The sequence below is a fragment of the Scomber japonicus genome, chromosome 14, assembly GCF_027409825.1.
Source record: "Scomber japonicus isolate fScoJap1 chromosome 14, fScoJap1.pri, whole genome shotgun sequence".
Taxonomy (NCBI): Eukaryota; Metazoa; Chordata; class Actinopteri; order Scombriformes; family Scombridae; genus Scomber; species Scomber japonicus.
In genome coordinates, this window is record NC_070591.1 from 24,219,075 (window position 1) to 24,234,859 (window position 15,785).

Below are 15,785 nucleotides of genomic sequence, written 5' to 3' on the forward strand. Positions count from 1 at the left end.
TAAGTTCACAAATCATGCTATGGTAAGAATTGGATGTATCTGTTTAGATCTGTTTCTTAAACAATCTCATGTCATAATCACTGTTTCATAGTCAAAATTAGTCATTTGTTTCTCCAACTTGATTCAGAAATAAAAGCAACATTCCTCTATTCATAGTTGTTTTCTACTTTTTATGTTCTCACATTCCTGACTGGACAGGATAGTAGTGAGTAAAATGAGCCTGCTGTGGTCTGAAGTTAACCTTTTCCCCCTTTGCATGCTCATTACAGTCTAACTCAGTGAATTCCACTAAGAGGAAAAAAGACAGTGTGGGAACCCTGTGAATGTTCATGTCAAGATGTGTCTCCCAGAGTACACCCCCCACCCCCCCACCCCCCTCCTCCCAGAAGTCAGCCCGGGGTCTCTCTGCTCTCTGGTAATCTCTCAGTATGCCAGAGCTTTACTGTTCAGAGCCTTCACCTCTTTAGGAACTCCTGAGTGCTTTGAATATGAACCAATCCCAGGATGGTTTCCTTCCACCGAGAGCTGTCACGCTCCTTCTCTCGGTCGTCTTGGAAGCAAGCAGCGAGTAGTAGAGTTCATTAGTGCATGAGAGTTGACACCATGGCTTCAGGAATTTCAAATGAAAGAGGTGCGTGGGGTTGTAGCTCCTGCTGAAAAACTCCAAGTTTAATGCAGAACAGTTTGCCCTCAGTTACTGCAGCCTTTTAAAATCAGCATGTTACACTGTGACTCTATTTTGACCTTTTTAATCTTTTAGCCTGGATGCCAGCATGATTCTAGCAGACAGTCACCCAGGTGCCAGCTGGACCAGCAACATGACACCAGTCACATAGAAACACACACACGCACACACCACTACCGCTAGTGCCAGCAGGGGTCATCCCCCTTGCCAACAATGATGTATTTGCAATGGGCAGGACTGACTGCCTTTGTGCTCTGAATGCCATTTATCAGCTCTCCAAAAAATCCTAAATGTTCAGAGTGCATTTATGTAGCAGGAGATGGTGACATGTGAGCTCCATGTGAACTTTTTTTCCCCCAGAAAACTACAAAATCAATCAGTGTCACATAGATATCACATAGTCTGTTCCTAAATGCACAGAAGACCTACAGGAACAGCAGAGTGGCAGGAAACTAACAAACAGCATTAAACAGGTAAATTCATAATTAGTCTGAACCAAATCAAGTATAATTAAATTATTCTGAATTGTAAAATAACTTGTTTAATCAGTTAGTGATAAACTGCTGCTGGGTTTAGATTTATTTCTGTGTATAAAGAGTTAAGTGTCAGAGTGCAGTTGAACACAACAGTGCTCAGGTTGAACCAGAGGGTCGCAGTGTTGTTCTCTTTATCCCAGGACAGGTATAGCCACCGGAAGCCGCGCTGTAAAGAAATAGGGAAGACACGTGAAGCCCACACAGAGAAGCAGGCTGATATCGGAAGTTCCATTTCAAAATAAAGGGATTTAATAATGATGAATGTGCTGAATCTATCAATAAACCACTGAGCAGCTGCTGTATGTAGTGTTTGACCCAAAACAGGACAATATATATTAAAACGTATACATAAGTGAAAAACATATTAATAAAAATCCTGTTTTTAAGGAAAAAGTAACATCAGCAACCTAAGTGAATAAAATAATATGCATGAATGATGTGAAACATAAACACAATCTATGTGATAGTATGACAAACATTTAATTTAATTAAATATAAGTTAGAATAGCTGGAGTTTAATTTTTTAATGCTGTCTTTACAACTCATGAAAACACAGTGAACTAAACTGAACTTGTTAAACTCATTAAACAATAGGCTACAGTAACAGTAAGCATGGTAAACAAAAGCCAAAATAAAGTAACTAGTTTGTTTCTTTGCTAAAACAAACAAACAAACAAACAAACAAACAAACAAAACAGGAAATCCTGAACAATATTTGTACTACAAAGCCTGCAACATGTATTATTTTATTTGTGTTTTTTTTTTTACAAATCTATACAAAGCCTGTAGCATATATTGTTATTATTATTATTATTATTATTATTATCATTATCATTATTATTATTATTATTACAAATCTATACAAAGTCCACAAGGGCATTTTTGTTCATATTCACAAATCTAGGTAAAGTCTGCATTACTTACAATGATGTAGTTTAAGTGAAGTGTTTTATCTGCAGTTAAGGCATTCATGTATGTTTACTATTTTTGAGTCACCTTGGTTGAACAGGAACTTGCTTCATTCTTTGACTAATTACTCCCATAATCTTAAGTATTTACACCTGAAATTCACTCAGCTGGGACATAAGACCTTGGTGATGCTACATTCTCCGACTGAGCCGCAGCCCGACATGCATGGGGGAGCGAAGGCCCGTTCATCGCTTCTTGCAGCTTTATTTACATTTATGATACTTTGCACACATTCAACAAATTGCAGTTAAAACTTCTTAAAACATGCACTCTGATCAACCTAGTGTTACACATTTGCATCCATATGTTGTGTTTGGCTGTAGACTTTACAGTGATGAAGATTAATGGAAGTGTTTTAGCTGCAATGAAGGTTTCCATTCATGTTATTTTAGTGTTTCTGTGTCACTTTGGCTGAATTTTGATTTCTGAAATAGGTCTGTGGTTTTTTATTTTTGTTTATTTCTGTCAGTTTTCCCACTTATATTAATTGCTCATATGCACATCATACAAATCTATGCACTGTGCAGGTGTTGGCCCTCAATGTATGTAGGTCTGTTGTTATTGTAGTCATTATTTGCAAATTAATAATTATTTGATATATATTTCAATTAAATTTCTCATATTTTAACAAATGCCATTGTGGTATTTTATGTGTATATTAGGGTGGGGTTTAGATTTTTAAATGCCCACTGCCTACCCAGCCACTGACCTCACTGCACATCACTGATTTGTAGTGTCTATTTTTAAAATCTAAAAAATGTGAAAATAACATTTGTCTTTTGTTATGTTGTCTTTAGCAGTATAAGCCAGAATGAGAGAGTATTTTATTTGCTAGTTGTGTAAGTACACAATGTGGTTTAAGGACCCATGGGGACCCCCAGACCTCACTTTAAGAACCACTGTGCTAAAAGGCTACGCAAACACAGTCTGACATTTATTTTGGAAGTTCAAACAGGAAGTGCGATGTATGCTATGTGCGCTACTGACGCTCCTGAAAAAAACACACACACACAGGCGAGTGGGAGGAAGCCAACTTGGAAACAGCGCGGAGCGGAACTCCCTCTGGTTGGAGACTGAAGCGGTCCGGCGGTCGGCGGCTCTGGACGCAGGCAGGAGGCAGCTACACACACCGGACTGTGATGAACCTCTACGGCCTGAATTCACACGGACCCTCCGACCTGTAGACCACCTGGAAGTTTAAACTCCGCTCCAAACTTTCGGCGGGGCTTCGCAGTCTCCCGTCTGACCGGCCTGTAAAGCGAAGAGAAGCGACCGTCCCACATGCTCCTGCCTTGTTCCTGCTAGTCTCTAGTCTAAAACAACCAGGTGAGCGGGGCCGACCGGCTTCCCCAAGGGACCTGCGCAGGTAACTGTGCTGGTGGGAGGGGAAGAGCAGGAGGAGAAGTTTTACCTGTACGCGCACGGAGACGCTCCCTTTCGGCTCACGGCTCTACAGTAGCCGGAGAACAGCACCGTCCGGCGTGTCGCCGAGCAGCAGGACGGTCATGGATCTACCAGGAGAGAGCGAGACCCGGCGGAGGGAAGGCAGGAGAAACCCCGCCGTGACCGGCAGGAGAAGACCACCGGTGGATACGCTGTACGCCGCCGCTATTATCTGCCTCCAAGGTTGGTAACAAGCGACCATACTCTTTATACCAACAACACACATCCACTTTTATTTCTTTCTATCTCATTAGATGCTGTAAAACAAAGAAAAAACAAATTACACATCCCGACATTGACCCCCCCCCCCCTCCTCCTCCTTCTTCACGCTTTTCTTAAGACTGCTGCTGCTTCTGGTTCAAGTTGGTTCATTTGTGTGTGTGTGTGTGTGTGTGTGTGGCTGCATTGTAGTACAAGAGACCAAAATACTACCAAGAATGGAAGTTATTGCTGCATCTAGTTTTTCTATGAAATGTCTCAAATACAAACTTTCTTCTAAATTAAGCTTCAAGAAATAATATTACACTTTGTTTGGGGTTAAAGAGGGCACCCCTCCCCCCAGTCACTGACCTCAGTTTGGAGGAGTTGGGTGGGTGGGGGGGAACAACAATTTCAGTTCTGTAAGTAGTTTTCAAAGTGGGGTCTGGGGAGCCCCAGGGGTCCTTGAGGGGGGTTCCAGGAGGTCCCCATTAAAAAAAAAAAGGGGAATCATTTATTTTCACTAAAACTCATTCCATAAGTAACACAATGACTGAATGTGTTACACTGCTTTGAGCTTCATACACTTTCTATTATAAAATGTCTTAAAGCAAAAATGAAATGAGGGGTTTTGTGTCAGTTTGGGGTTTTTTTTGATGTGGAAAAAGTTTAAGAACCACTGTGGTAAGTAAATCCAGGCTTCATCTCTAGGATAGAATGAATTTTAACTGGAATTAAGGAGAATACTGTGAACACTCTCAAGTGGCAAAACAGACTTTATAAGGAACATCTCTGGTTTATCATTCACATATTGAAATGAGTCTGTGGGTGGATTATTCTTGGTTGCACAGTAACTGAATTTCTCATTTAAAATGAATGGCAGCATGATGGTAGGTTTCCATCGATCAGTGAAAGCAGCCCCTCCATGTCATTATGTATTCCCAGGAGTGCTTCCATCCTCTCACAACACACTCACACTGGATATGCCATTTCTGATTATCATATTCATAACTCTGTTTGCATGTTTGAACTGCCTCTCTGAGCCACCAGCTTGGCACGCTTTTTTTTTTTTTTTTTTTTTTTTGATATGGCTTCCATCCTCGTGCACGGCCGTTGGAGCGCTTCGGTATGCTGCTCCGATGTGCTCGTGTCTCCTTGACTGTGATCCAGAAGGAGAGAAGAGAGGCAGAGAAAGAAAAATGAACATGATGCGACGCCCTCCCACATTGTCGAAGCCTCTAAGAAGTTCGTAACCTCGACGGAAGAGTGGAAAGGAGGCCACGAAAAAGATCCTTCCCCGTGTGTGTGTGTGTGTGTGTGTGTGTGTGTGTGTGTGCGAGGAATGCTCTTATCCTGCCAAAGATCAGGCTCATTAACTCACCGCTCATCATGTCAAAACCAAGTCAGGTTTATCTCAACTCCTCATGCAGGCCGCAGAAGAGCACAGGCTGTGTGTTTGCCTTCAGAGCAGCAGTGATAGTCAAGAGTGGCTGAACATTTTCTTTAAGTTAAAGTATGTCTGCCCCTTCCCCCCCCCATCCCACCCCTCCCCTCCTCCTCTCCAGTCCTCCTCATGGTGCCCACTTTGGAATGAATGTGTCCTCTGTGTGCAGGCAGCAGGGGAGAGACGGAGGCAGCAGCTATGGGGTTTGTGTTTATAAGATGCATGAATAGAGCCAAGCCAGGTACTGTCATGACAGCCTCGCCATTTTTTTTTTTCTCTTTTTCTTTTTTTAACAGCTTTTGAAACGCCCTGTTTTTTAAAAGGGCTCACTTTGAACATGTGAAAGCGTTAGCAAATGGCCAAAAAACGGCGGGTATTTCCACACCAAAACACGCCAGATTTCTTTCTGGAGGATTGTCTGATGATGTGCAGGGTCTGGTTACTGCGGTCACATATTTACACAGATCTTTTTTTTTTTTTTTATGGTTTTGGATTCACAAAAGGAACTCTGTATCCGCTCTGCTTTTTTTTTCTTTCTATTTCTCTATCTGGAGGTTTCTATTTGTAGCATGACCATTGATGAGCTCTCAGAGCAGATAAAAGCCACTTTATGGAGTTAATGCAGCATCGCCCTCCATCATCCACCTACCCATCACTCCCCCCCTCCCCTCCCCTGTCCTGCTCATCTTCTACTGTATGTTTTTTTTTTTTTTCACCCACTCCTTCCTCCTCAACTCCTGCTTCATCAAGGCAATTTCAGTCAGACCTGAGGCATTTGCTAAAAAAAAAAAAAAAAATCTGACTGGGCTTATTGCCGAGGAGCTGAGATAGATGTGAAGTTTTAAGGTAACGTCCTCACACACTCCATCTCTTCTCCAGACCCCATCCTCTTTGATCTCGCTCCCTCTCCGTGCAGCTGGAGAAGATCTGCATTTCAGGTTTCCCAGCGCATTAATAATTTGGCTCCTCTTTGCAAAAAAAAAAAAAAAAAAAATATTGCTCCCTTTGTGGTGATTTAGAGGTGTGCAATCAAATTTCTCAATGGAATTTCAGCAGTAAATCCAAGCTTTATTGATTTTTTTTGGGAAGCTTTTGTCTGCTACCTTGAAAAGAACATACTGTAACTAACCTGCAGGAGTATCTCACCACAGTGTGACTTATTGAATTGGTGCGATGCATTTGTTGTTCTCGTAGATAAAAGGATGTGGGAACTGGGAAGTAGATGCAGAAACTCTCCTGAAGTCAAGAATCAACTCCTTTTTTTTTTTTTACTAAGTGGTGCTTCCTTTACTTCTGTTAGTGGGGGTCTACCTGTGGCAACTTTTATTTTAAGATCCATACACTTGGCTTTACTGCTCACACTGGTCACGAATCTCTGAATACTCATATCCAGATGTGATGGAATAAACACAGGAATATATGATGTGGGGTGAAATTACTCTCAGATACATGTTGTGGTTTACAATCCTGTGGCGGACAACAATCATCCAAATGAGAATGTACAGTTAGATTGTATTCAATGCATCTTATTGGATTATGACAGAAAACACAGCATGAGATTAGTCTCTTTTCTGTATGAGGTGCTGGATATAGTATATGAATGTGTTTGCTATCTAGTCCAACATCCAATGTAATCCAACAGCACTGCAACAAGCTCCTTTATCACAAGCTGGACATCTTCCAGTGTTATAGCAGAGAAAGGAAGAAGCTCATTAATACAGTATTTTTAGTTTTAGAGCTGGCCGGGTGATGATTCAATATCTGCTCTCTAGTTTCTTGATAATCATATTGTGATGTTATCTCTTGTGTAGTTAACTGATTTAGAGCAAGTTGTGATAAAAAGTAAATTTGACTTAAGATACTTAATGTACATTTCTAGCTCTATAGTTATCTACTGGGGCTTTAGTGGTATATCTTTACATGATTAACAGTTATACAAATCTTATTATTTAACTCATACTGAGCCTTTACGCAGAACCTCAGTCCAGCCTCTGTCTGAAACAGGCTGTTTTAGATCCTGCCTCTTTAAGGCCCCCGCTTCCCCTTTTAAGGAAGCCCACTCTGTTCTGATTGGCCAGGCCCCCAGAAGACATCAGCTGTTAATGCCACATCAACCCAAATCACCAAACAGACTATAGTAGCAGGATTTCTCTACAGTTTTCTCGTTCTTTACTCAAAACTTCTCAAATACGCCCGCGCACAGTCGAGCCAGATTCCGATCCGAAATATGAGAGAGGACAATCAAACATGTTTAACATAGATAACTGACATCATACGCAGAAAAAGCACAACTTTTAATTAGCTACTGAAGAGTTTGAGTCATTTATGGCATTACACTGGAATACAGTCATTGCTTTGAACATCAGCACACATCTGCTTTTTATAATTACAGCTCAACTAATAGAGACCTTCTGAGGCATGGACTAATGTTCATATTTAAGATTTTACAATATCTAATTAATTGGACTGATTTTTTTTTTCTTCTTCAGTGCTTCAGTGACCTCCAGCAACTATTTCACACCTTGTACAACAATTTCTCATTTTTCATACATTGGCAAGCATAAAACTGGGACACAAACGCAGCTCTGTAGAAAAGTAATGACAGACAAAATTGGTTCCAGATCATAAACGAGTTATGCTGTAACCCCAGTCTCCTTCACTGTATACGAGGCACAAATGTTGGTCAGTATTATAATTAGGCGCCGCTGTGCCAAGGATACCCAAAGCTAGTCCTACTCAAAGACTTGTGCGTGACAACAAAACAAAAAGCAAGCAAGCAGAAAACTGGCTGATGAATAGAAGTGAATAATAATAACTTGTGCTTCTCAGTGAGCGTGGTAGCATAAGTTAGGAGAGCAGGGTTGGGTGGTTGGGGGGGGGGGGGGGAGGAATTCTCTGCATCTCCCCTAGCTCTTGTTTCTGGTCATTTATCAGACTATGTTTATTCAGGTTTAGGTGAAACCTTTTGAACTTGACAGTCCACTTTTTTTTTTTTCCACACAGCTGGTATGTGCAGTTTGCTCTCACTCCATTATAGAGGGCACTTTTCCCCAGGGGAGGATCTTCTTGCACTCACTCAGACGTTACAATCATGGCTGGCCCACTATCTCAGATTCGGGCTTGGGTGTAATTTTGAAATTGATGCGCCATCGTCTCCTCTGGTCTCTGTCCTCCAACCCGTGACCTTGAAATGGATCCCGGTCTGCCATCTTTAAGGATTTAAGTTTAGTTAAATGAACTTTTGGAGGAGCCTGGAGTGGAAAAAAACCCCCCAACACATCTGGTTAAACTGGAAACAGGCAACGCTGCCACAGATGTATCTGTAAATTTTAATGAAGCATTTGAAATGATTGGATTTATTGAGCAATGATGTCACGCCTGGCAGTCACATTATTTAATATCAACAAAGGTAGTTTAGGGGCACAGAAAAGCTGCAACAGAGGGGAAAGCAAAATTACATAGGTTTGGATTGGAGAGACGTGTTCACCTTCTTTTCTTGCTCTTAATTGTCCTCACTGGGCTTATTTTTCTTTATGACTTAAATAAATTGGTGGAGCAACACAGAGAAAAAAAAAAGGCTTCTTTTTTTTTTTTTGAACTCCACTTTTAGTGTCCTGCCAGCGTTTCTAAAGTGTGTTGATTGGAATCATTTTGAAGTTATGGATCAGCCGTTGCCAAAAACAACACTCTCATCAGCCTGAGGGCAAGATTAAAGCACGCGAGATGGATAAGATGGCTCATAAGATGTTGTGTTGGCTCATATGTTCCAAGCTCTGACGTTAAATGTTGGTATGTGTTTGCGTACTATCTGCAGGGAGCCTAGCTGGAAGATGCTCTTGTTGTTCAAGACTGGGAAATAACCACAGTTCATCATGACCCCTGCCCTCTGTACCCCCCCCCCCCTCCCCCTTCGTTGCCCCTGTGTGATCAATAACTCCAAATAAACAAACCACTACAAGAGCAGAGCTTCTCCCTTCTCCCTTCAAATGTTGATTACTGCACCGGTGTACCTAATGACCCATGTACTTGTGCTGTCGTGTGTATGCGTGTGATAGAGCGCATGTGTGTTGGCTCACATGTTTGTGGTTTTCGCTGCGTCTGGCATTGGATGCTGTGGTCGTGATTGGAGTCGGGCCTTGTAGATCTCTGTCTCTCTTTTTTTCCCCCTTCTTTCCTGTTGTAGCCGGTCGGCCGGCCCTCGCGGCTGCCAGTCTTGTCTGGAAGGATTTTTGTTGTTTATTGACTCGGTGCCTGCCTGCACAGCTCTGTCTCCTGTCTGGCCTGGAGGAGTGGTTAGCGTGCACCCCCGACCCACCAATGCTGCTGCTGACTTTGTTGTGTTACGCTCAGCAGAGTTATTTTTGTTCTATAGCGTTTCCAATTACTTGCTGCCATGCTTCAGTGGGATAGTGCGCCAGAGAAGCTTTGTAATTTACAAAGGCTTAAGTCCTGAAATTCACTTTGGACTAGAGCAAAAAACACAAATGATCCAATCTAAACATTTATTTTCTAAGTAAATCTCTTAAGTCGGCTAATAATTCAAACAGCATGCTGTTGTTGAGTTTTATTAATACAAACAATACATGTTAAGATTTGCTTTTACTTGTTTAAATGTCTAAATTTGGAGTTGGACGTTTTTAAGATTCCCTCCAGACATGTTTGAAAACATAACAGATGATGCTTGGAGCAATAATTTGTGTCTGCTGTACTAGAGCCCTACCGATATATTGGACAGCTGATATTATCAGCCGATATCAGCCTATTACACACATTGGTATAGGTGTATATTAGTGTCCAGTATGCACTAATGTATATAGTGAAGTTTACTGTTTCAGTGCACTGCTGTCACTTTATACTATAAAGTGTTTGATAACCACATTTGAGGGATCATTGCAAAAAGTATCAGTTTATATTGGCCCCAGAACTCCAGTATGGGTTGGGTCCTAATCTGATATGGTATTTCCACCAATCAGTTAAGTTGAAATGATCAGAATGCCATCTTTCCCATTGACAAACAAGAATCAATGAATATGCAATTTCAAAAGTTGAAGTGACCTGCTTCACTGATTAGTCCATTGTCATTGTTGGTGCACTAGAAGGCTTCAGGTTTCCACATCACACTTGTTTAAGTTGCATACTGGACCACATTTGGCTCTAAATGAGCTGTGATGTCACAGATGCTGCTCATAGGTCTGCAACTTTAAGTGTGCAGATAGAAACTTGGCGCTTTGATACTAGACTGCTGTTTTCACATTCATCTGCTCAAACTCTGCTCATTATCATCATCATCATTCTGCACAGTGAAGTTCAAATATGCCAGAGAAGGAGCAATAAGAACAAGAGTGTTTTTACTGGAAGAGGACTTTAATTTTCAAGAAAAAAGGGAACCCAGTCTGAAAAAGTTAAACCTGATCTGAAATGAACCAAACACAATTAGTCGTGATCATACAAACTTAACCTCACCTAAGACAAAGAAAGGCATCAAAACATCATATAAATATTAGTTGCATATTAATTTTCTGTCATCAACTGATTTATGGACTAATCATTTCATCTTGTGCTCAGGTACATATTACACATACTAACACACAGAGTCTAGACACATAAAAATACAATCTGATCAGACTGAATAAACACACACAGACCTGTAGTTTGAGCTCTAATGTAAATCAGGCCTTCTTCCCTCCTTGTAGCTGCAGTGATCCCTCAGTAATGTGACATTATTGCTCTTTTATCAGATTGCAGCCACTGACATACCCTGACCGGCTTTAACCCTGACCGTGTCTAATCTGCTGTTACTGAATCACTTCTCCTTCTATTGTTGATAACCTAAAGTTTCAAGTTTCCTTTTAAAATGATTATTAACAGATGTTTTTACTACTTTGACACTCTGCAGATATCGCCCACACAGACAACTGTAAATCTTACACGACAGCCTTCTCCCCCCCCCTGAAGGGCAGGTGTGAGGCCCTGCTGAGGGTGAAAACGAGCTCGCCTTGGTGGAGCGAAACAAAAATCCCTGTTTTGTGCCCCGCGCCTCCGCCAAAGCATGCGCAGCGCCGCCACCGCCGCATTCAAACGCATCTGATCGAAAACGTGCAGGAATGCCTAATTTGGCATCAGCTCCGTTTGAAGGGGAGGGAGAGGAGGGGAGGAGGGGTAGGGGGGTAAGGAGGGCAGGAGAGGAGAAAGGAGTCTGGCATGCCATTGCATAATCCCGGCAGCCATTAACTCTTTGTCTCCCCGAGGTTTGAATGAACTCATCATAGCAACGGGCCACAGGCGGAGTGACACCAGGCAGCTCTCAATCAGTCCTCAGCTCCTCCCCTGCAGCCTGAAAAGGCCGCCGGTGTTTGTAATGGGAAGGGCCTTCAGCTTTGTTTGATCTCCGGATGAATGGGGTCAGCTGGCTACGACTGACCCCAACCGAGTGCCCAGTTGTTGTTTGGAGAGAATATATTTACCTTAAGTAGTTTGCACGTCCTCCTATCCGCGGCTAATTTACTGTGTGTTGTTTTCTTTGCGGTGCACCTCATTTTTGCTGCGTTCTATCTTTTGGCTGCCTGTTACAGCAGAGCTCAAAGGCCACCTGGAGGGCGAGAGCTGCCTCCGACAGCAGCCTGTACAGTGTTAACCTCCCGACTCCCGCTACCTGACTGATCCAGCAGAGCCAGGATTTACTCTGCACGACGGAGCCGGCATAATGTACGGCTGAGTCGGGGCGGCTTTATCAGCTCTTGGCGCAGGGAGCCTGTGAATGTTTTAGAGCTTCCCGCTTCCTTTGAATCGGCGCTCATACATTTTGGATGTAAACCAAGCGCCACAGTACCGCTGGTGTTCTCCCAGGCTTCGGAGGGGGAACAGTTGTATCTTTTCAGCTGCGTTCACAAAGAGTTTCCCTCCACCCCCCCCTCCCCCCCTCCCTCTTCCTTACAACAATATATCTTGAGAGGATTTCTTTGAAATCAGCCCTCAAAGAAATGTGGGGATTAAGAAATCATATCTCAAAACAGAGCTCGGGAATGTCTCCTGTTTGCTGTCTTTTTTTTTTTTTTTTTTTTTTTTTAGCAAGCAGCTCTAAAGAAAGAAGTGTGATTGACGAGCAGGGATGGCTGAGAGACCTCCCAGCGTAACTGTACTTGTGGATGTCTGGATGGTCCAGTCTTTTTTTATATCAATTTAAGCTTACTGGTCTCTGTAGGCTCGTATAAAAATCATCTCCGTCTCGGTCTGTCGCTCCGCTGGCTTCACTCATCGAGGTTCAGCTGGACAAATTTTCTAACACCCACACTGAGCTTCACTTTTCCTTTTTTTTTAAAGTTGAAAACCAGCGGCTACTTTTTTTATGCTACGTTTACACTCAAGTGGTCAGTAGACTTGATGTGGGACGAAGCGTTTGTAGATTTATTCTCGTTTGCATTTCTTGGATCAGCAACAGAAAAAAGAAAAACAATTTGCTTTTTTGGACTTGACGTTTGCGTGCGAGCTCCATGGCCAAACCGGTCAAATCCTTCGCACGAAACGCTCCAGTTGGTCTGAATTATTGCATCCGCGTATCCGGCCTTGTGGCAAAACGCCCTCTTTCTTAAACAGATCATTTACATCTCCAAAAAGAAAATATGTTAAACTTATTATCTTCTCTTGTGGTTTGATTTCACTGGGCTAACATTCCACCTCCTTTTTTTTTTTTTTTTTTTTTTTTCTAGTTTTCTTTGTATCCTGCACAAAATACATTTAAAGGTGGTCGTAAATCCTCCTTTTAATCACAGTGTGGGTCCTTGTTCTCTCAGATCATCACAGTTTTCTTATGCCCCCCCCCCCCCCCCTTTTTAATCTACATTCATTTTCATAGTATAAACAGATCAAATGGGACCTGTTACAACATGGAAGTTGAACATATTATAGAGGTTTTAGAGGATATTTGCTCCTATATGACTTACTTGAGGAACATCTGTATGCCTTATTGCTGTTTGCTCTGTAATCAGCTCCAACAGTGAAGCCGGGGCCGATCATGACATTAATTTATTGGCCGCGTAATCACAAAGTGAAACCTCAGCCCGACGCCAGATCTGTTGCACGGCCATGTTTGGAGGATTACACATCTTCCTCCTCGGCTGCAGCCCCCCCCCCCCCCCGCGTTCACCCCAAGCAACATCAGCACATTACGGCCAGCATTGTTCTGTATTAGCAGACAGTAATTACCACAGCAGAGAGAGAGAGAAGCTCATTACCCCAGCCTGCGTCGTTATTTTTTCTGTGGTTTTAATTATGTTAAACAACCTCCCCAGTCTCCCAGTCTCCAACACAGCGATGTCTACCTACCCCCCCCCCCCCCACCACACTCTCTGTTACTGCTGCTGCTGCACTCTGTTTCACCTTCCTCTGCTCCTCTTCACTTCGTTCGTTCCAGTTTTGCTAAACTACGCCGACGACTGGATCCCCCCCCCCCCCTACACCCCCCCACCCCCCCACCACCACACTATTCCTCCCTTTTGAACCTCCCTTTGAGTCTGTGTCAAACCAGACTTCATTGTTATTTTAAGCAGCTCTGACAGAGGGATGGCACAGCAGCAGAGGCAGACTGGGGTAGGTTTTCTGCATGGATGGGTTTAGATTGTTTTTATATCCTAATGTATTATCTTTCTCTCCAAAGTCAGTAGTGACATAAAAGGAGACTGACTCCTTCCTCAGCACCAGCGCTCACTTCTTTCCTTTTGCCAATTTCTGACCAAAGAAATGCCTCCAGAACCTTTTTGAAACCTTACACAGCAGCGAGGTGTTATTTCAGGTTTGTTTGCCGAGTTGTTTTCACCAGTTGCAGCAGGAGGTCAGAGGTGAGTCCAGGAACATCTGCCACAGGAAGGTGCTTCCTGTTTGTCTCGCATTATCCCCTCCATCCTTCCACACTACTGTAGGTTTTATGAGGAAGGAGAATCCAGGCAGTTTTTTTTCTTCTTTTTTTTGCTGCATATCTCCTTTTTTTCTTTTTTTGATTATGAATATTTTAAACATTTCATTGTGTGCGTTGTACAGTACACTTGATCAATACCAGTCTCACTGGTCAAGGCATGAAAATGTTTATTATGGGTTTCCATGGAGAGTTTTAACGCTGCACGGTCTAAAAGCTGTTTTAAAAGGATTTTCCACTCCGACTAGAATAAAAGTCTTGAGGGGGCGAACTCGATCGTTGTATTTTTAGAGATTTTCTTTTTTGTTCTCTGTGAAAATGGTCCAATATAAAGATACAGAATATCTGCTGGAAACACCAGCCAGCAAACACCAAATGTAGAGAAAAGTTCATTTGATGGCAACTTTTTCTAGACGATAACGATGAACAAACCTGAAATAAAGAGTGTTTCTAACATCACAAGAATTTGAACTTTAATAATAGAATATACAGTATATTAGACTTAGTAAGACCCCTTCCACTAACTAGTTCCCTTAGTGATACCCTGAAATTCCACTAAAGGCATGCACCTGTATATTGACATTCTTCAGCCAGTATAAGTGATTCCTTGTGGATATTATTTTAGTTCCATTTATCGTCCACAGTATCAGCCTCAGTCAACAATTTCAGTGTTTGCCCACAAAAAGGCTCATTGGTCGATCCCCACACAGGACAAACATAATACACAGCACAACAATAGGCTGCTCTGTGCAGGTGCAGCCAGCTAACAGCTTTGTTGATAGGGGAGCACAGGACAGTGTTTCCTGTCCTTATCAGCCAAGGTGATGACAGACAGAAATGCCCGTGTTGTGTCTGACAATTGACAATGGGTCCCCGGCTCGCCCCCCCCCACCCGGCAGCAGATAGCAGAGGAAATAGATGTTTTGTTGTGGTTGTTTCCTCCTGGCGTTGCGTCACAACGGATGAGGATCTCCGCTGGGTCCTCCCTGTTCCAAACTCTGCAGCTTCCATCGCCGCTTTGTGTCCCCATCCAGGTTAGGACCCAGACAAGAGGAACACGGTGCTGTCTTTCCTCACTGCGAGCCCCGCGTGGCCAGGGGTCTCCGTGTTCTCTGTGTTCTCTGTATGTGTGGTCACAATGAAGGTCAGAGACTGCGGTCATCCCGAGGGTCTGGACAACGGCCGTGGCAGGACAGGGCCCGGCGGCTGTTTGCCTGTTGACTTCCTGTGGTGCAGCTGGCGGCCGTGGTGCTGCTGAACACACGGGGCTTTCACCGCCTCTGGAATTTAAAAAAAAAGCATAAACGTAGACTGACGCCACGCAGCAGAAACTATTTTGTGTATGTGCATGTGTTGGTGTGGTATATGCACGAGGCTTGTATTTTCTAGCGAGTGCTTTGTTTGTTCTGGGATGCGTCACCATCATAGAAAACTAGAGACACACCAATTCCAATTTTTTACATCTGACCTGCCAATTTCGATTTTCTTTTTAAAAACTTTAATTGACATTGACATACACAAACATATGTCACAAAATTCAATTATATGATGGTAATAAAACACTGTTCATATAAACCATTATTACATCATGAACTTTTTAAG

The 15,785-nt window shown here is 42.7% G+C and overlaps 2 protein-coding genes across 2 annotated transcripts in view; one reads left to right on the forward strand and one right to left on the reverse strand.

The window, feature by feature from the left end:
• Positions 1–15,785, reverse strand: part of fhip2a (FHF complex subunit HOOK interacting protein 2) — a 229,426-nt gene that overhangs the window by 115,951 nt on the left and 97,690 nt on the right. The window lies entirely within an intron of this gene.
• Positions 3,299–15,785, forward strand: part of ptk7b (protein tyrosine kinase 7b) — a 72,853-nt gene continuing 60,366 nt past the window's right edge. Inside the window, exon 1 of the mRNA XM_053333324.1 lies at positions 3,299–3,816. Within this exon, the coding sequence (XP_053189299.1) occupies positions 3,696–3,816 (121 nt within the window). The 5' untranslated portion in view covers positions 3,299–3,695. The remainder of the gene's footprint in view (positions 3,817–15,785) is intronic.